Here is a 22,097-nt window from a genome sequence, read left to right on the forward strand (position 1 = left end):
CTCAGTAATGTCCTGATTGGTGAGTCCCACTGTGTGTGTGGACAAATTAATGCAAGGTTGGCAAAAAAATTATTTTGCAGATGTCTTTCACTCCTAATAAGTACACTCCGATCCTAAGCCAATATCTCATTCTCCACAACACCAACACAAACACAAGCACAGATTGTGTGCAATTCAGACATATAATTTCCATTATTGTATGTATAGAAGAAGATCAGAGTAGTCATGGCTTGTGTTGCATTAACTTCTTTGATGCGAACATTAGAGCTTGAGTTCTTGCAATCAAATCCACGTCTGATTCTAAAAGACAAAGAACATATCGAGTCTCTCTGCCAAAAGCTTGGCTGTTTGCAAACCTTGGTTGACGAATCTGAGAAGAAAGCCCACAATTGTGAGAAGCTGAAGGATCTGATTGCAAAAATTGGAGGAGTAGCTCTGGAAGCAGAATATGAGATTGAAGCAGCGCTAGTAGAGATTCTTCGTCATCATCAGACGCTGGATCAAACCTTGAGGCGCGTACTGCATGAAGCTGAACAGCTGATGGAGATGATTCACCTTGATAAAGATTTGCAAACTCATCATCAACATCCGGAGGAGAGTCTATCATCCTCCCAACATACTTCAACATTTCAGAATGCCCCCCACCTTGCTAAAGACTTGCAAACTCATCAACATCTGGAGAAGAGTTCATTGCCTGGTGGTCAATCATCCTCCCAACTACATACTTCAAAATTTGAAGACACCATGGTAGGACAAGCCAAAGAATTCGAGGACTTTAAGGGAAAGCTCCTTCAGGGCTCGGATGAAGAACGACAAGTTATGGCCGTTGTTGGCATGGGTGGTATCGGGAAGACAACTTTTGCTAGAAGAGTTTATGATGATTCTATGGTTAAGTCTCATTTCGACCATCGTGGTTGGGCAACCGTGTCTCATGAGTACAATTACAGGCAAGTGCTCCTTGAACTTTGCCATTCCGTCATGCTAGCAATCCCCAATGACATTAATACTAAGAAAGATGATGAGCTAGCAGATCAACTGCAAAAGAGTTTAAAGGGATGCAGATATCTCATTATTTTGGATGACATATGGACCCCTGGAGCATGGGATGAAGTCCAAAGATGTTTTCCAGCTGAAACCACTAGGGGGAGTCGAATATTATTGACTACCAGAGAGAAAGTGGTAGCTGAGTCTGCTTGTTCAAGTAAGTTAGTTTATGACATGCGATTCTTACATCTCCATGAAAGTTGGAATTTATTTTGTCAAAAGCTTTTGGTAAAAGGATGTTTGAACAAAGAATTAGAAACAATTGGGATGAATATTGTTCAGAAATGTCATGGATTACCAATTACGGTTGTGGTTCTAGCAGGACATCTATCCACCAATATGGAAGTAGATGAGTGGAAGAGTGTTGAATCAATGTTAAACTCATCGGTGAATTTAGATCTCTCTGAGCAATTTTCCAGAACACTAAGTTTGAGTTACAATAACTTGCCTGGCCATTTGAAGAGCTGTTTTCTATATTTAGGAGCTTTTCCTAAAGATAGGAAGATTGAAATTAAAAAAGTGATTAGGTTATGGATTGCTGAGGGATTCATAAAAGAAGAAGAGAGTGAAAAGACGTTAGAAGAATTAGGTGAAGATTATTTGCATGATCTAATCAATAGAAGCCTGATTATGATAAGTGGGCGAAGCAGTAGTAAAGGAAAAGTTAAAACATGTAAGATGCATGACCTATTACATGACCTGTGTGCAAGCAAGGCTAAAACACAGAAACTTCCGTGCCCTGGAAACTTCAACACTGAAGTTTTTGTTAGTATTGACAGTCGTTTGTTATGTCTTAGAATGGTGTCATCAAGTTCTAGTTTACATGTTGGTATTAACAAATGCCGTTCCATTTTGTGTTTTGATATGTATACATTTCCGGCTCGTAATTGGTGGTTGGAGTTAACATCTTTTAAGATGTTAAGAGTGCTGGACTTAAGTGTAATTGGGCACAGTACGATACCTTGTGATATTGTGGATGTAGTTCTTTTGAGATACTTAGCTTTACCCTCAAATAAGCTTCTTACATGTATACCAGTTGCGAAAAATCGAAATCTGCAAACACTTGTTGTTTGTGAAGATATCAAGGGTACCGAAGAGCTACCTCATGGAATATGGGACTTGCCACAACTAAGGTACCTTGAGTTCCACCATCAGCTTTCAATATACAAGCCAGAAGTGGTTCAAGTAAATTTACAAACAATGTATTGGGTGCATAGCATTCAGTGCACGGAGCAAGTGTTTTTGAGGATTCCAAATGTTAAAGAGTTGGGAATAATTGCTCGAGGGATCGGATACGAGTGTTGTTTAGATAATCTAAACTGTTTGGATAAGCTGGAGAAGCTAAAAGTTCAGGGCGCCTATTCTCCTATAGAATTGCGGCCAGATAAGGCTTTTCCACAAAACCTCAAGAAGATTACCTTCTCAAATACACTTATGCCGTGGAGAGCAATGAACATCATCGGTATGTTGCCCAAGCTTGAGGTGTTAAAACTTAAGAATCATGGTTGCCTGGGAAAAGAGTGGGAGCTAAATGAAAAGGATGGCTTCAGCGGATTAAAGTTTTTGCTAATTTCTGAATCGAATTTGAAACATTGGGAGACTAGCGATGATGTTGAGAAACCTTTCCCAGTCATTGAGGGCCTAGTCTTGAAAAATTGCTTTGAGTTGAAAGAGATGCCAAGTTGGATTGCACAATGTATGAATCTGAAAACAATTCAGATTGAGCATTGCAATGCTTCCCTCGGGCGTTCTGCAAGAACGATTGAAGAAGATCGGCGTGAAATTGGAGATGAGTCATTGGAGATTTTTGAATTCCCAACTCAATCAGGTCTCTCTCCCTCTCTATCTCTCTCTCTATAAATCCACTTTAATTTGAGGTATTTGGTTGAATTGTTCATATTTCAAAATCTTCCTCTCTTTTTTTTCTCTGAAAAAGACGAAGATCAGAAGAATCGTGAGAGGGAATTAGAGATTGAAGAAGATGAGATGAATAGTGAAGCGCAGAGTGTTTGGATAGGAGCAAGAAGCCTCTGTATCGCGTGGGTGGAGAATCCTGCCTATTGGACTTGGATTACCAACTCCGGGTATGTTATTATTAACGTTTGTAATTTTACACTTCTCCTATGACCTATCTTATTATCATTATTAATGTATGTATGTAATTGCGTGTAGACATGATGTTGTAAAACTTGAGGCTGTATGCTGGCTCGACATCAAAGGAACATTGGACACAAAATGCCTACACATAATGACTATTTACTCTGCATACCTTGTTTACAAGCTTGAATTGTGGGAACAAGGCTTTGAAGATTCAGCATTTGCATCAGTAAGATATCTCAAGGACAGAAAAAATTATCATAAGAACCAACGTTGTCAGGTGGTTTTAGCAAAATCTTGCTCTTCTAGGTGGCGTTCTAGCAGATTTCCAAATTGTCGTTGTGATGGGTGGATGGAGATTAAGCTGGGAGACTTTTTAGTTAGCTCAGGAAATGAAGGTGAAGTTGAAATGCGGTTTTGGAATACTGAAAACATGGGTTGGAAGAGTGGTCTCATTGTTAGAGGTATTGAGGTTAGACCAAAAATGAAGGTGGGGTGAAAATGCGGCTCGGCCCTGGTCATGTGCGGTGCAATAGCCACAACTTTTGAGGCTCAATTTCTTAAAAAGTATTTTATTATTTTTATATTTGATAATTATTTGTTTCAAATTCATAGATTGGTTGTAACTTTTAATTCCAATTGAAAATAAAATTTTGGAATAAATTAATATTATTTTAAATTGTATTTTTTGTTTGTTGTTTTTTATGCATTAAAATTTGGACAAAAAAAAATTATTACATTTTTATTGTTACTAATGGATGTGGACTCGATTATCTCAATTATAGAGATCTTCTAGACTTCTATCATTATTTTTTAGAGGTATATATATATATATACATATATATATATATATATATATATATATATATATATATATATATATTAAAACAGAAGTACTAGCTTTCCCGCTCATTTTAGTCCAAAAATTTTGAAATCGGTCAACATAATATTATATAATAATTACTTATCAAAAATTCTATCCTTCATTATCATTCCTTATTTATGGCTAAAATTGACAAAATATTCAAAATATGATTCCATTCCTTATTCTACACGGAAATTAATTTGAAATATTTTAGTCAATTCCATTCCTGTATGGATTCCTTATTTATGTACATATGTTAACAAAATAGTCACACGGAAATAATAATTATTAAACAAAATTATAGTTATTATACCATGCAATTCATTTATTGTTCAAAATATTTTAATCTTGCGTATTATATATATATATTACTATATGATGTATATTATAGTATTAAAAAATATTATTATATTATGTTAATGTACGTAATTAAATTCCTCTCATGATAATATTCAAAAAAATAAAAATTCCAACAATCAAATTACTATATAATGTATATTATAGTATTAAAAAATATTACTATATTATGTTATTGTATGTAATTAAATTCCTCTCATGATAATATTAAAAAAATGAAAATTTCAACAATCAAATTATTATATGATGTATATTATAGTATTTAAAAAAATATTACTATATTATGTTAATGTACGTAACTAAATTCCTCTCATTATAATATTCAAAAAAAAAATTCAAACAATCAAATTACTATATGATATATATTATAGTATTAAAAAATATTACTATATTATGTTAATGTACGTAATTAAATTCCTCTCATGATAATATTCAAAAAAAAATAAGAATCCAACAATCAAATTACTATATGGTGTATATTATAGTGTTAAAAAAATTACTATATTATGTTAATGTACGTAATTAAATTCCTCTCATGATAATATTCAAAAAAATAAAAATTCCAACAATCAAATTACTATATGATGTACATTATAGTATTCCAAAAAAATATTACTATATTATGTTAATGTACATAATTAAATTTCTCTCATGATAATATTCACACACAAAAAAAATTTACAACAATCAAATTACTATATGATGTATATTATAGTATTCCAAAATAGATATGTCAAATTTAATTTATTCTAATAAGATAAAATTGAAATCTTCCCTTCAATTTAATATTTTTGTATTATAGATATTTTTAATTTTATTTGTTTTATTTTTTGAATTTTAATTAAAATTATTAAAATTAAAATAATTTAATTTGATTCGAATATATATATATATATATATTGAATCATTGTTGCATGTCAAAAGTTCACCCAAATAAAAAAATTGTTGCATGTCAATTTGTTTACTTCATCTAACTTTTAAAAATAACTACAATATTATTACTACTATATATAAATTTCTTCCTACATAAATGATGTTGGTTTTCAAAGTTTAAAAATGTGAAAGGTATAATATATCATTATTATGATTTTAGCTCTCTACTAATAACAAATATAAGTATTATTGCATTAATTTAAAAGTTTTATAGTTCAAATGCTGTGAACAAATTTTATAAAATACCATAAATTATAAAAATTTACAAATCTAAAATAATAGTTATTATTTAAATATTATGAGCTCAAAACAAATTAATTTACGTTAATAACATAACTGAAGAAAAACTAACATAAAAATGAACTAATTGAACTAACTTACATTTGCGGAGTTTGAAAAAAAATATAATGTTATTGGGTAAATGTTTCACATTTAAATATAATTTTATTAAATTTATTGGAATTCACATATTTAAGAATGATACACCATCTCGAGATCTATCAATTTAAAACGAAGAAGAATAAGAGATTTATTTTTTTGAATACAAGGCTCAATCTCATGACCTCCCATACAGGAGAATCACTACATGTCATCTGAGCACAAGATGCGTGACAAGAACAATAGATAATAGAACTAAACGAAAAAGAGATAATAGAACTAAAAGAAATAAACTTTCAAATAAATTAGTTAAAAATATATCATAGATCTACAAATCTTGAACCACAAAGTCTATTGTGAACCTATTATTTAAATAATGATCTAGAGATGTTTTGATTCATTTACGGGTTGAAAATATTTAGAAACAAAACTAAATGGTTTCTAGACATCTATTACTATTTATGATAACAAACAAAAGCTTAATGAAAAAACTTGTGTGTGACTGTCTCATGGTCTCAATCCGTGAGACGGGTTTGATCTTTAACTAACAAGGTCAAAGATCTGACCTATTAATCAAAGATCTGACCCGTTTAACGGATTAAGACCCGTGAGACGGTCTGACACAAGTGTTACTCAAAGTTTAAAAATCATCAAAGTAGATTTTGATACAAAACTCATATATCAATGTAAAATTTTAAAATAAGAATGGTTTTTCATGCAAGGAAAAAAATTATATAATATTTATCAATATCTATATAATAAAAAATTATAAATTTCTCTTTTTATCAATTTTGACATATTATATTTATAGTATTTTGTACAATATAAAAATATATATACATTTTTTTATAGAATTGTGATTATTGCCATAATTATACATGTTAATTACTACAATGAATATTTATTAAAAAATTATTTTAAAATATGTCTAAACTCATATTCTTAATTAAAAATTTAAAAATATTTAAAAATTTGTCTAAATATATAACATAGTTAGGGACTACATTAATCCATATAGATTTAAAAATTAAATTCTTTTAATTTGTAAATGTAATTTTCTTAATTATAATTAATAAAATATAAATATAATTAAAAATAAAATTATAAAATTAACAAAATGTGTATTCATAAATATTTAAATTTATAAAAATACATACATACATACATATACTTATGCATTATATTAATCATACAAAATAAAAATTCTATTTGTCAGTTTATAAATTTAATTATTTTAATTATAATATATCAATATAAATTATAATTACAGAAATTATATTATAGAATTTACATATATACATATTAATAAATATTATTTGTATATACACACACTGTATTACACAATCACATATACAAAATTTAAATTTTACATTTTTTTAATTTCTAAGTATAATTTCTTAGTTATTATTCATATTGTTAGAATTATAATATATATGAAATAAGATTAGGAATAATTCAATTTAATAATGTAAATTTTTTTTTATAAATTTATATAAATATGTATATGATTAGAGATTATATTAATCATACAAAATTTTAATTTTGTATGTTATGATAATAGATACTTGACCAAATATACGAAAATTCAACTATATTATTATATTGTACATTATAATATATTTGTATTTTTAAATTTTATTATTTAAATTTATAATAACAAAATTTTTTCCGTGCAGTGCACGGGTAAAACACTAGTATATATATTAAAACATAAGTGTTGTTTTCCCGCCTATCATAGTAAAATACTTTTGTTTTGAAATTTGAAATTACAATCATTTTTTACCTAATTAAATAATAACAAAAATACTATATATGTTAATCTAATTTATAGTAATGAATAATGATTACCTAAAATATTTATTATATCATGAATCATGGTCTACTTTTAAGGTACACTAAACTAATACTCAGTATATTATTTTTCAACTTAAGTTCAGTTTTTTTTATATACAAATCAAATTAATATATAAAAAATATATCATTAATAAGTTCTAATTAAAAACTTTTAAATAACACCTATATTGATATATTTATTTTAATGTATAGTAACACCATTACTATTAGAAATCATCTGAAAATGGTCCCAAACCCTGGATCTGGCACAACCTGTTTCTTGCAGGAACTACAGTAGTAGGCAGCACATTCTGTTGAGTATTTGTGTCAACAGTTTGGGCTTCCACCACTGTTGCCCCATGAACTGAAGAATTGGGAAGTTCAGAGCCAGTACTAGGCATACTGATATTTTTCATCTAAAAAATTGAAACAGTATCATTATACATAGTAGGAGATGGGAAACATAATACAGAGTCTCAGAAAGCAAGCTTCACAATCCACAGAATCACATCTTACATACACATTAACATTTAAGAGTGTAACACTAAACAGTGCAACACAATTCCATCAGGCATTCATCAAAGACATTTACAAATGTCACTAAATGCTCATCATATGGACAGAACAACATATAGCCACATAGCATGCATTCAACTTCCACATTTGACATTTCAGAGGCCATATATCCTCTAAAGTCTAAACATTACATTTAAGTATTTAACTGATTTAAGGATCCTCAATCTATAAACAAGAAACACAACATGTTACAGACTTACAGAGAATCAGAGATCATCATTAAGTATTTTAGTCAGTGCTTCCACCAAAACAATAAATCTCATAATCAGAAATTCAAAGTATATAAAATTAAAATCACAACTCACAACTCAGAAAGTCAGTGCTTCCAAAAATCACATGTCACAACTTAGAGTCTCAAAATATATCACAAATTCACAATAATTAATAATACAATATAATGAATCAATCAAAAAATTAAAATAACTAGAGTTGGTGATTTACTTGTTTTCTCACACAATTTTCTTGGAGAAGAAGGACCTTCAATACAATCAATACACCAGTTTGAGACCACCGGTGTCCACCAGTCAACAACTCAACAACGGCTTCGAGCTTCCACCACAGAGAATCAGAGATTCAGAGACAACGGGAAGTCTAGAACGCCAAAACGGCTGAATGGGCTTGCGAATTGCGAGAATACAGACTCATAGAATCTGAGTGACAGAGAGAGCTCAGATACCTAGAGAAGTGAAAATTCAGAGATTAAGAGAACTCAGAGAAAGAGCTTCCACTAGACTCTCAAAGATTGAGAGAATTCAGAACTCAAAGTCTCAAAGTCTCAAAGAACAGGACTGAGATATGAGAAACCCTAGGGCAAGAACTGAGAGATAGAGAGAGAGTGAGAGAATGAGAGTCGAGAAATTGCGCAGTCGGAGTGAAATGAGAAACCCTAGGGCAGATCATAGAACGATGGATATATATACATACACAGCACGACGTCGTTTAGTACTAAGCATGGCTAACCCTACTATATATCGGGTATTCGGGCGGTTCGGGTGGACAAACCATATACCCTACCCAACTATATTAAACCGTTTTCTTTAATGGATTGGGTCGGTTCATGGGCATCGAGTAGCGGTTCGGATCGGATGTGTAGTTTCGACCATTCGGGTCGGATTTACCCGGCGGGTTGGTTGGGTATGCACACCCCTAAGTTTGATGCATATGTTTAGGGGGGAGTTTGCTGCATATATAACCAGTTGATAAAATAGGGAATGCTGAAAAGATTTGAGTGAGCTGATTGTTGTTGTGTTTGGAGTGTTTAATCAACATATGTCCAAGGGGGAGATTGTTAGTACAAAATTAATATGAAAATATTAATTCAGTTTTTAATTGGCATATGTTAGTTGTTTAGATGAATTATTACAAGTGTGGTGGTCCAAATTAATTGTGAAATTGATGAAGCTATTTCTGTGGAGACTTATTCTTGATGTGCTGATGGAAGTAACTACCATGAGGAAAAGTGACTGAATTTTCTCAACATACATGTGTCTATTATTTACTCCAATACATAAAGGGCGTGAGTTAATAGCAACAAAAGTCCTAATATCATGGTGTCCTTACTCCTTACACTATAAATTTGGAGCACTATAATGAAGAAAATTGAAGTTTCATGTGTTAATATTTTGAAAAATAGGGACAGATTGGAATACTATTTGAAGTAGTTGCTCTATTTGATACTTGTACAATGGTAGAATTAGCTCAAACTGTACTTGTAAACTTTTTCATAGATTTTTTTATAAGATTAATGTTTAAATAGGTAGTAGACCTAATTCTGTAATTCAATGAACCTTGTATTTTAAAATTCACGGGTTCAGTGAAAAAGTTTTTTGGCGTGACCTCACAAATTAGGAGGTGTTCTCCAACTACGTCATCAAATTCTGTGTACGGATATTATCAAGGATAATTACTCTGGCTGATACTCCAACAAATTTTTAATCAGTTTATGTTATCTGCATTACATAATTTCAGCAAGAGTAACTCGTGTAAGACCATCTCAACGGTTCGGATCTTTGATTAATATGTCAGGTCTTTGACGTCATTAATTAAATATCCGACTCGTCTCATCTCACGGGTCACGTGAGACGGTCTCAAACAAGTTTTTTACATTTCAGAAAACAGTAAATCCTATTTTTAGAAGGTTATGACTGCTTTGAAAGAATTTTTGAGGACTGTGTCCACGTACTCTACCCAAACTATTTCTGCTATTGATGTGCAAATTAGTCATGTTATGCAATCTATCCAAATCTGAATCTACCTCAGTTCAGAGGCCTCATCTAGATTAAAAGCTCAACTTGGTTAGAGAATGGGAAATTAGGCAGCAAGAAAACATAATTCAAAATATATTTAAGTAAATCAATTGTGAAGAAAATGAATTTGATATACTAAGAGAGTGTTTGGTTGGATGGAAAATCTTTATGAAGTGGAGGAAAATGTGTTTTTCCGTTGTTTGGTTGGATGGAAAAATGTTTTCCATTAGAACTTGAGTTTCCAAAAGTGAAGGAAAACAAATTCCGAGTTAGAAGTTGGTATTTTGTTTTCCAAAGGGTTTGGGAGAAAGTATTTAGCAATTAGACAACTTTACCCTCATCAAAATAATAGAATTTATTATCACTATTAATTGTTAATGAGATATTGATCTTTATATTCATAATTCTTTAAAATTCCAAATCTAACCAAACAATGAAATTCATATTCTCAGTATTTTCTTTTTCACCAATCAAACAATAAAATCTATATTCCTGATAATTTGTTTCCATTGAATTTGAATTCCATTTTCTTCAAATATTTTCCAACGAATCAAATGGCCGGTAAGAGGTGAACACTAAATAGTGAAAGGTTTTCTATGCTCTCAAAATTGTCTAGAGATATGGTTGTTTCCATCTCTACTGTGGCTTATGAATATAAGTAGTAGGGTTTTACTGTTTTAGATGGGTTTAGGATAAGTGTTGTGTTTTAAACAGAAACTTGAACAGGCCAAACCCGGATGCACAAGCCTACCTTTAGTTATAAACAACCAATCAAAACCAAACAACAAATTTCTAATATCAATTTTGCTGCTTACATCCTGCATTTCAGTATTTTGCTGATGCAAAATGGCATGCATTAGACAAACAAAATGAGGATCCATGAACTAAGATTAACAAAGGGCTATGGGATGTTGATTGAATGAAACTAGAGAAAACCTTAGCTAAACCGAGTGTGGGGATCATGCAACCTTAGAGCTGAAATTTAAAGAAAACCAGAAAGGTAATTTTCGAGGAAAAAAAAAATGTCACCAGTCCAAATCCCCTAAGCATCTTTGACACTCAGATCCATGTTTGTGGGGCAAGAGAGAGAAGTCAGCACCACCATAGCTGCAAAGAACCAAGTCCTTTCTGTGTCACCACCCCTTCAAGGTTGCCTCTTGAAATATACAAAGCAAATCACAAGTTCAAATCATATAGAAGCATTCAAGATCATTCATAAATATACTTGTCAAGCACAGAAGTTATCATTACATGTATATATATATATATATATATATATATATATATATATATTTTGGGTTCAATAGATGATTATAACGATTGAATACGAACCAACATATACAACCTACTACATGTTGAACAATAAATATCATCAAGATAACAAATAGCTATACCAACCCCCTAAATGACAGATTGACAGGTACTAAAATGACCACATATGATAGGGCTAAGAAGATAATCATGTCCCGTGGTGGAGATGGCTCCTTGACAGTCAAGGAGCTCTTAAGCACAGCCAACGCCATAATTGACAACATTGCATGTATGTAAAAGCTAGCCATTCAGTTTTGAAAACCCCACATTAATTGGTTGATTCTTAACAATGTCTCTATAATTTAAAATTTTAAAGTTAAATGTTTCGATCTAAAACATATCACACACTTAAATTCATTGCTTTCTACGGTATTTTAGAACACTTCTTTCAGGATATACACTGATAAAATATCAAATTAATAGATAAAGTCTAGAAGTTTCACACAAATTCACATGCACACTAAATGAAAGAGTAAACTGTTTCATAACAGCTACATACAATGTGGCATACATTATACAAAATACAAAACTAGGACCTGATTATGTTTGGCATCCATAGCATTGAGTTACCTCATAGAGGTTGATTCAAAAAGCTTATTACCTCATTGAGGAGGGTTTTCTACTTCTGTAATGATAACTTGTTGACTGAATGCAAGAATACATTTTTTAAGACCATATTTTGCAAGATTTGCATAAAAGAAAAGGCAACACCTTTGGAAATTCTTAATTTTGTCATGAAAGCCTTGTAATGTAGATAAAATTTAAACAAACCCAGAAAGGATCTGATAAAAATTTTATATCTCTTCACAAAACAAGTTAAAGGGTTTGACACCTTCGCAACTCTGAGGCTCAGATCTAGTTTTAAGAGGAGAGTGGGCAAAAGAGAAGCCAGACCGCCATGGCTGCAAAGAACTGGAGTATTGCCATGCCAAGATACGGGCCGGTCATCTCAATGCCCGATTTTCAAGGAAGATATCATCATAGCCTCTTTAAAAATATACTTCCATAGTTCCATTTCAAGATCCCGGAAACGAAATGAAAGGGCTGTTAATGGAGTAAACAGAGTGGGACAATAAACCCTTCAAGAAAATCAATTCTCCCTCTCTCTCTAAAAGTCTTGATTGAATACAATCCCAATAACACCAGAAACGCCAGATTCATATAAAGGTCGCCGGTTCGAAGCCCTCAGGGCGTCTTTGAGGCTCAGATCTGTATGTATAATGCATTATTGGGGCAAGAGAGAAGCCAGAGCCGCCATGGCTGCAAAGAACCGGAGTTTCCGGGTCGCCCCGCCAAGATACGGCTAGGTCTTCTCAATGCCCGAAAGCCCAGAAAGTCGGAAAAGAAGGTGAAGAGTGAAGACATCATCACAGCCTCAAGAAATACGCAAATTAATTAAACCATAAACCCTAAACCATAAACCATAGCTGATAGCTCTGCATATAAACGTACGTAGAAACTGCAGACCAGAAAGAGATCCAAGGAAAACACTACGAAGTACTGTACAGGTTTCTTTGGTCTGTGAAAAGGCTGTTTTCTTGTTCCAATTCAGGATTGAAAGTGGAAAAATCATCGGCACAACAGAGAGGGGAAACCACCTTTTCAAGAAAAATCCCTAATCTGTCGCCTCGCTTCTTTCTCCATCTCTGTCTGGGCCATGGAGCTCAATACTCAATAGTGGGGTTAAAGATCTTATTTATCTCATCCCCTGGTGTTTCACCGTTTGAGTGTAAAGCAGTAAAGATTTTTTCTTTTTGGTAAAAGGTAAATAAAAGATATGGATGCTCTTATGACCAAAAAAAAAAATTTGAATTAACTTTAGATTATATGGAGTATTATAACACGAAAAAAGAAATACAAATAAGTCGCAAATTATTCTGTGGGCTCAGGTCCACCTTGCAATGTGGACCTGGGTCCAAAATTACGTCGTTTTTTCTTTTTTTTTTTTTAATTAGTAAACATATTACTGAATATAGAGTTGTCCAAAAATGTGTGAATGTAGAGGTTTCAAAGTATGAATGTAGAGTATAAAAATCGTAAATGTAGACTTATGATTGTGTGAATGTAGAGTTGCCTAGAAATGTGTGAATGTGGAGGTTTCAAATTGTGAATATGGAGTATAGAAATCGTGAATGTAGAGTTATGCATGTGTGAATCTGTAATAGAGTTAAGAAGTTCTAGCAACTTGTAGCCATGTAATGTGTGAATGTGGAGTTCTAAAGTTGTGAATATGGAGTATAGGACCTGTGTATATAGAGTTTTGAATGTGTGAATGCATAACAGTGGTAATATAGTTATTAAACATATAATCTTGTAATGTATGAATGTGGAGTTTACAAATTGTTAATGTAGAGTATAGTGTATGTGAATGTAGAGTTTGTGTTCCACATTTCAAGCCAATATGTTTAGTTAAAAAAAAAAAAAAAAACGGCGTCGTTTTTGGACCCAGGTCCACCTTGGGTCCACGGCATAACTACTGCAAATAAGTTTGCCGGGCCAGAAGGAGTCCAACTGGCGAAATAAAATAAATTACATAGTTTAAAAAATTTTCTATAGGAAGCAGCCCAATCAAAGAAAATACCAATTCAAATTTAAACTCCAATCTTGCTCCTAGATTTCAAGTCCACGCCATTAAATTCTCAGTCTAATAAGACTTTAAAAGCAAATGAAAGGCCCAGCTTGTTGTTCATTCACGTCTATGGACAATTTATAGTGGACCATGATCTATGTAACAATGTAGATTACAAATAAGTACGGAAATCCTGTGGTTGCCAACACTTTTCAACTGGCTTCAGATGAACTAATATATTTTGCTCAGCCCATTCCTCCATAGATTTGAAGATCTCAATTTTCTGAGGTGGCATAGAGTGTGTTACTTGAACATGGACCTCGCGAGGTGGAGTAAAAGGCTTCTTCAGGTTCTCAACTTCCCTAAGCATATGAAAACAAGTTGGGGTGGGATGGGGGACAGGAATAAGAATTTGAAGCATAACATTTTTTAAAGAAAATAAAGTTATCAGAAATTTTCACATAGGAAACAAGTGAGTCATAACCGTGTCGGAGCAGAATTTGAACATTGGATCCCAAAAAGTCGTGCATGGGAAGTGGACCTCAAATAGGGTAAAGTGACATACGTGAGTCCAACTTTGCTTTAAAGAAAGTTTCCCTGTGTATAATTCACCAACGGACTCAGTCCGACTTTCTTTAAAGCAAAGTCGGACTCACGAATGCTACTTTACCCTATTTGAGTTCCACTTCCCATGCACGACTTTTTGAGATCCAATGTTCAAATCAGACCCTATCAGGGAAAGCACCCACAACAAGTGAAGATGTGGACAAATGAACATTTTTCAACATCTTATTTTGATCTAAACCATAAATAATGTATACTAGAGCAGCAGGGAACATTCACTTCAAAACCGGATATCTAATTATGTTGCATGTCTTTACTCCAAAAGAGAAAAGAATCATTTGGCTGATATCTGGGGACTGGGATCACATTGCAGAGATTGCTGAGTCACACTCAAAAAACTAACAAATAATTGGTACACAAATAAAAGTACCCATTTCTAGGGTGGATCTACGTAACAGATTTCTCATGTATTAACTAGATAGTCTTTTATAATTAGGCTTATGTGCCTGTAGCCTGTTAACTATACAGGATGTTGAAAAACTAGGAAAGATTAGAAACTTTTGAGCTCGGGTAAACTTCCTCTACATTTCTTTTGTAGCTCATGCCTCTCCAGTATCGCAAATACACAGGTTCATGCATTCACAATTCCGATCCCCATTAACACAGTGAGACTATGATCTTCCAATCTATCTTCCAATCTTCCTTTCAAAGCTTTTGCAATGGTTCTTCTTCTTCCAAGGTGTGGGGATCCTTCCTTCTTCCTTTGAAGTGTGAAGAATCATCCCTCTTCACTCTATTTGTCTTCCAAAAGGACCAAAACCACAGCCCAAACTAGGGTTTGAAGAGAAAATGATGCTTTATATAGTGGGGTAGAGAATGATAGTAAAAATGACAATTTTTAGAAGTTGAAAATCGTAGATCTGGGAGCTCTCGACGCGTCGATGCCTTGGCTTGACACGTCGAGAAATTATAGAGCCAAAAACATTGCATTCTGTCATCTCTCGACGCGTCGAGGAGAATTCTCGACGCGTCGAGGAGAATTCTCGACGCATCAAGAATCTCCCCGCGACGTAAGTCTAGTTTGTAGGCTGATTTTGACCATTTTTCCTTTCGATACACACTTTGAGATCTTCATAAGAGTTATATCCCTTGAAGTCTTCTTTTCAATGGCGCAATAATAACTTTGAATCAGACATTCACAGACTGAGATATGATCAAATAACTTGGATTAGATTTATTAATAATTACTAATAATCATCTAACAGTGGCGAATATAATAAGTGAAAATGAAATGTGGCACTAAAAAACTCATTATTTAATTCCACTAATGGCAAATTATACCATGAATCATGGTCTATTTTGCATTGTAAACCTTGATCAAAAAGTAATATTCAGATTCTGTATCTGATCTGTAGTTAACAGTTTTTGTATGTGTAGCTATCATATTATGTGTTAGTAATTATAAGTTATTTGTTTATATATATAGAAACTGTTAACTGGTACAAAATGTGTTAATTGAATGTACATAATTTTTGTATCAGGGTTCACAATATAATATGAATCCTGGTCTATAGTATAACAATTGTTCTAATTATATTTCAGTTTCATTTGACAATATTGCTCTATTTTCTAATTTATTTTTCACACACTAATTTCATTGTAGCAATGTCAAAATATCTTCTTCTTTTTTTTAAATATTCATGCCAAAATATCATTTTAACACAGTTTCAATAGAGAATATACATTATTGTATGAGATTTTTTTTTTGTTGGTTTCATTTTATAAACACTAGTTTAATTATAGTAATATTTGAAGAATTATTTTAATTACACTTCAAGTTCATTTGACAATATATGCTATTGTATGAGCGCTGAATTTTAGTTTCAGTTTCCACACACACTAATTTCATTATGACAACACTAAAACCTAATTAATTATATATACTATAGTTTTATTTGACAATATAAGTTATTGAATGAGTTTTTTTTAGCTTCATTTTCTACTACAGTTTCATTTAAGGACTATGGTTGAAAGTGTTAATTTCTTCAATTGTTACACAATGGATCATGGTACATCTTGTATTGGTGGACTTAATCTAAACATTATAAGTCTACAATTGACATATTTTATAAGCGTTAAAAATTTATGTGTCTGTAAATCAATTGAAATCACATGACATAATTAAAATTAAAATGAAGAATGCTTACAATTCATTATTCAATAATTATTTTTGAGAGTGAAAGAAAAAGTGATTACAAACCAAGTGAAAAGGGAAAACCAGTGGATCCCAACCAATTGGAACCAGAAATAAACCGTCCAGCAGTATAACTCTGAGCCTCAGTAGCACTACTAATCACCTTGAACCCTTTCCATTTCACCCTCTGCGATGTCGCCGCGCCGGCGCCGGTGTTGGAATGCTCTCCGTAGAACAAAGTGTTCACCGCAAAGCTCCCACTCCACTCGTGCCACCCGGCGAGATGAACCACGTCGCTGATCGACGACTGCATCACCACGGTCCTCGAGTACTCCTTCCACGGCCGCCCAAGATACGTCGGGAAGCTCTTCTGGACGGGCTTGAGGTCGGAGGATGCGGCGATGCGGCACTTTTGGATCACTATCCCGGTGTTCTGGTTCGGGTCGGTTCGGCCTTGGGCGGTGAGCATGTTCTTTTGGCCGGAGTTGGGGCGGCGGGGCTGGATGTCGCAGTCTTGGAAGACGGCGGCGGCGTTGCCGAAGATGAAGTCGACGGTGCCGGAGATTAGGCATTTGACGTAGAATTGGCGGTTGGAGTGGACGTATAAGGTGTCTTGGTAGGCTTTCATTTCACAATTGTAAAATGCGGAGAGATCTGATCCAACCCGAAGCGCCACGGCTTGTTCCTTGGATGGGCCCGCCGTATTCTGGAACGTTATGTCCCGAGCCAAGAATCGCTCTCCTACTACAGCTGCAACAAAATTATTAGTGGTGAGTTAAACTGGTTAAGGATACAAACTTGTAATATCTTTTTAAAAAAATGTTAAATGGTAAAATCACATGAATGAAGTGAAGAATTATATTGAAAGAGCTCTTACCAACTGTGGCAGAATTGAAAGTTGTGCTACCATCTATGACGTTTCTATTTCCGGTAATGACGGTTTTGCCCCTCCCATCACCGATGAACATTATGTTTGTCTTGGACTTGGGAACTTCTACATTTTCTTTGTAAGTCCCTGCCTTAATCCTAATTACATATCTCTTGCTACTCTTTGAAGGTGCGTTCTTCACCGCCTCCGACACCGTCCGGTAGTTTCCGCTGCCGTCCGCCGCCACCACCACATTCGGGGTCGCCGCCGTTGATTGCAACAGCCTCCTATCTCCGGCCGACAACCACTCCGGCCACTCGCCGCCGCCCTCCACTTCCTTCAACTTCCTATTTCCACTCGCCTGCAGGTAGAAATTATTCACACCGTATAGTATTAATTAAACCATTTAAAATGCAAAACATATATATAACTAAGGGTCTCACGTTTTCGGGTCGGATATTTATTAATAGGTTGGATCTCTGACCTCATTAATCAAAGATCCATCTATCTCAGTGAGACAGTTTGACACAAGTTTTTGCCAATAACTAATTTAACTAGATGTAGCTTATATTATTATTATATTGCGTATACCTTAATCTCATTTTGCCTATCGGTATCAGTCATGTTCTTGATCAACGCCAGACAATTGCTACACAGTTTTTCGACGTGAACTTGTCCGTTGAAGATAGGTTTACGGGCATTGTGGTCGGCTTTACAGTGGGAGAATCCATCCAGACAAGTTTCTTGATTCGTCATCGCTGCACTCATTAAGGTTTTAAGGTCATCTGCACGTACAAAAAATTCTTAGTTAGAAATGTTCAGTCTATGCTATGATAAAACGTTTATATGTTAATGTCAAAAGTTATAGCAATAGCAAAGAGATTTTTAAGAGACATGGTGCCTTTTAGACTTTCGTGTAACAATTTCCTAGTTATAGGTAATGAAGACCTAACTTTATTTCTTTATATCTGTACATTTTTTTAAAGAAAAGCTAAGGTGTTAGATCGGCTTGGCCTTTCAAGCCAATGCTAACAGTTTCGTAGCTATAGCCACTAGCGAAGATCTAATTTTATTTCCTTATAGGTCTGACGTACTCTTTAAAATTCCGCCTAATAACAATCTCCTAGTTATAACTAGTAACAAAGGCCTGACTTTATTTTCTTATACAATCACATTTCAGAGAGATATGCTAGGTTGCTAGACTTGCCCTTAGGTCTCTGCCTAACAATATCCTAGTTATAGCCCATAGCCAAGTTTAACTTTATATTTTATTATACAGCCACATTTTCGAGAGAAATGCTAGACTTGGCACTTCATGCACCTGCCTAACAATCTCCTAACTAGGCCCTAGTCACCTGGTGTTGGACTTGGCCTTCACCATCCAGTCCCGCCCAACAATCTATTCAAATTGTGTGAAGTGATGATACAGTAAAGAGGGTATGGGAAAAGTGAAATATAAGGACCTGCATGGGCGACAATAGATTTCTTGGTGGGATAAAGACGAAGATCTTGAAGAGCTGTATTTAGCTGGAAGAGGGCTTGATCTATGGTCTCTAAACAATCACTCAACGCTATCTTTTCGCGTTTGGTGTAGTTGGTTGTCGAAGCCATGAGCTTTTGGACGTTGGCCCTGTTTGTTTGAGCAACTTTAATGGTGTTGTTCAACGACGCCTCTATCACATCCTTCTTGCTTCTCACTCCTGGGTTGCTGGCCAGCGAAGAATAGCATAAATCTGGGTAGCGAGTGCTGCCACATGAGGACTTGATAATAGAGACAGAGAGGCTGTTTGTTTCGCCGGATGCAACTCCGGCGGCCATGTCGCCGGAAATTAGCAGCACTGAAGCCAAAAGAGTTAAAAAGTACTCTTGGATGCGGGCCATTTAATTTTCTTTCAGCCAGCTAGGGTTCGAGTGTAGATGACCGGAATCAACTTAACGTGGATATATATAGATAGGATAGGATAAAGGGAAAGACAACTCCATGAAAATTTATACGGAGTAATAATTTGCTGATATAAAAAAAACATATTATTTTAATTTATAATGAAATCATACAGCCAAAACCTTTATAATTTAGTAATGATAAATTAATAGAGAAAAGATTACTTAAATTTAGAATCAAATTAAATCAGCACACTATCACCTTTCAAAAGATCGATTTAATTAACATAAACTGGCTCATATGCATGGTTTACATGTGATAAAATGAAAAGTAGTGCACAGTGTGGATATTTACTTTAGAAATAGTAGCGAAATCACAACTTCACTTCTTTGTCATGGGTACATTACATACAATTCAGTCACAAATGCTCAACTTGTCCTACCACGCTATAAATACTGAATAGCGTGTAATAATAAATACTTTCATGTGTTTATAGATTGCGTAATATAATTTCAATTTTCAATTAACACTTCTAGAATAATGTTTCTTTAAATTTTTGTTTTATAATCTTTGAGACATAATATTTGATGTCCAATTTCTTAATATTTAATTTATGAAAAAATGTGTACTGTGTTTTGTTGCAAAATTGTATTGTGGATCAAAGTTCAATATTGTGAATGCTACTTCAAATTATATACATGTAAATATATTATTTTTCTGTAAATAATTTGTTACAAAACACAATAATATTATGCCACCTATAAATAAATTGAAGGCATATAGTACGTTAACTACAACAAGTACATAATCTATTTCAGACAGTATATAATATGTTAATTGTAAGTACTATACATAATTTGAACATATATAATCCATCAGAAAAAATGTAATACTTCACTTTTGATTAAAAAAAAATTAAATTAAAATTGTTGTAGGCGTTGAAAAATTACTTATGATAAAAATAATATGGAGTAATACTTATAATATGTTATACTTAATTGCTTCTAATATGTTAAATATTTCTAAATAGATACTTGTGATTGATTCCTAGTTCTCTCCTATGCACTCGTTCTCATTTGATAGATCTGCTATATATATCAACAGGTTTAAAATAAGAAAAAATAGAGTGACGTTTTTGTAAATATTTTAAGATTGAAAGTGCATTGACCAACCAAAAAATATTTATAAAGTTATGTTTAAAATTTAAATAATTAATATCGGTTGATTATAATTTGATAAAATACGTAGACAACTTAATCTTGGTAAAATTAAGTGCAAGCCTAAAATTATTTTTATTTGTTTTTTTTATTTTGAAAATCAAGAAAGAGAATTGTATTAAATAATCATCAAAAAAGTTTGAAATACACGCAGGCAAGGAGAACTCCCAAAACCCGAGAGCAGAAGGAGGATTCAGTCGCCCGTGCAAGCACATGAGTTACATGATTCGCTGATCTCTTGACATGACGAACAATCACGTACATTGCCAATTACTCTAACAATGATACAACATTGCTTAATAGTTAGACCGCTATAGGATAAATCATGTCTAACATAATTAAAGCCATTATAGAAATTAAGACAATCTGACTCCACAATGATATTGTTTACACTTCGACTCTTGAGCCACGATAATGCTTCCCTCACCAATACGACGTTGCTTAATAATTACTCCACAATGATATTGTTGACAGAATTTTTATTTGTTTTAATTTAACGTTAAAGTTTAAATATTTGATATAATCATTTTAAAAAAAAATTCTAGATGAAAAATTAATTGTTAAATTTGGACAATTTTAAAATATAACATAGAACTTTACAAAAAAACAAAAAAAATCTGATTAGAACCAACGGTTTAAACCAAAACTAGAACCTTTATATAAGGTTCCAGTTCCAGTTCGGTCATTTTTGGGATCGAAATGGGAACCGTGGTTAAGCCTAATCGCAAGGTAGTAGAAGAATTTCCCTACAGGAGAAATAAGAGAAAAAATATCCATTCTTACATTATGATATTTCTCCAATGTTCGAAGAACTTCTAAAACTCAACCTCATTGACTTGCATGAAATGAGGCGACCACATGAGGCGTTAGAGGTGGTGATCCGATCACTGCAAGTACCATGGACTTGTCAGACATCCAATTGAAAATTGCTTTGTCTTTAAGGATAAAGTGATATGATGGAGTTAGATTGGGATGGGAGAATTGAACATGCAGATGCCACAACATGCGCAAATCAAGTTTCCATCTCGTGTGGTAAATCTACTTTGCTATTCAATGAGAGGAACAATGAGAAGAGAAATGAAAAATGGCATAAATGTAGATCCTCTATGAACATCAAGCCCTATGATGCCAAACCCGAGCATGATACTCATCTTGATATTAAA

At 33.3% G+C, this 22,097-nt stretch overlaps 2 protein-coding genes and 1 long non-coding RNA gene across 3 annotated transcripts; 1 reads left to right on the forward strand and 2 right to left on the reverse strand.

The window, feature by feature from the left end:
• The first annotated feature begins 219 nt into the window (after window positions 1–219).
• Window positions 220–3,752, forward strand: LOC116014278 (putative inactive disease susceptibility protein LOV1). Its single transcript, XM_031254303.1, has 3 exons — window positions 220–2,872; window positions 2,981–3,128; window positions 3,217–3,752. The coding sequence occupies exons 1-3, from the start codon at window positions 226–228 to the stop codon at window positions 3,638–3,640; spliced, it is 3,219 nt and encodes a 1,072-aa protein (XP_031110163.1). The 5' UTR covers window positions 220–225; the 3' UTR covers window positions 3,641–3,752.
• Window positions 3,753–11,067: 7,315 nt separating this feature from the next.
• Window positions 11,068–13,283, reverse strand: LOC116011947. The gene is made up of 2 exons (XR_004097109.1): window positions 12,242–13,283; window positions 11,068–11,485 (listed from the first exon to the last, which is right to left on the reverse strand). It is a non-coding gene; the product is annotated as an uncharacterized LOC116011947 (long non-coding RNA).
• A 3,742-nt stretch (window positions 13,284–17,025) lies between these two features.
• On the reverse strand, window positions 17,026–19,716 carry LOC116013062 (pectinesterase-like). The gene is made up of 4 exons (XM_031252723.1): window positions 19,299–19,716; window positions 18,427–18,620; window positions 17,845–18,196; window positions 17,026–17,717 (listed from the first exon to the last, which is right to left on the reverse strand). The coding sequence occupies exons 1-4, from the start codon at window positions 19,714–19,716 to the stop codon at window positions 17,026–17,028; spliced, it is 1,656 nt and encodes a 551-aa protein (XP_031108583.1).
• Window positions 19,717–22,097: the final 2,381 nt, after the last annotated feature.

The sequence above is a fragment of the Ipomoea triloba genome, chromosome 3 (genome assembly GCF_003576645.1).
Source record: "Ipomoea triloba cultivar NCNSP0323 chromosome 3, ASM357664v1".
In the NCBI taxonomy this organism is placed as follows: Eukaryota; Viridiplantae; Streptophyta; class Magnoliopsida; order Solanales; family Convolvulaceae; genus Ipomoea; species Ipomoea triloba.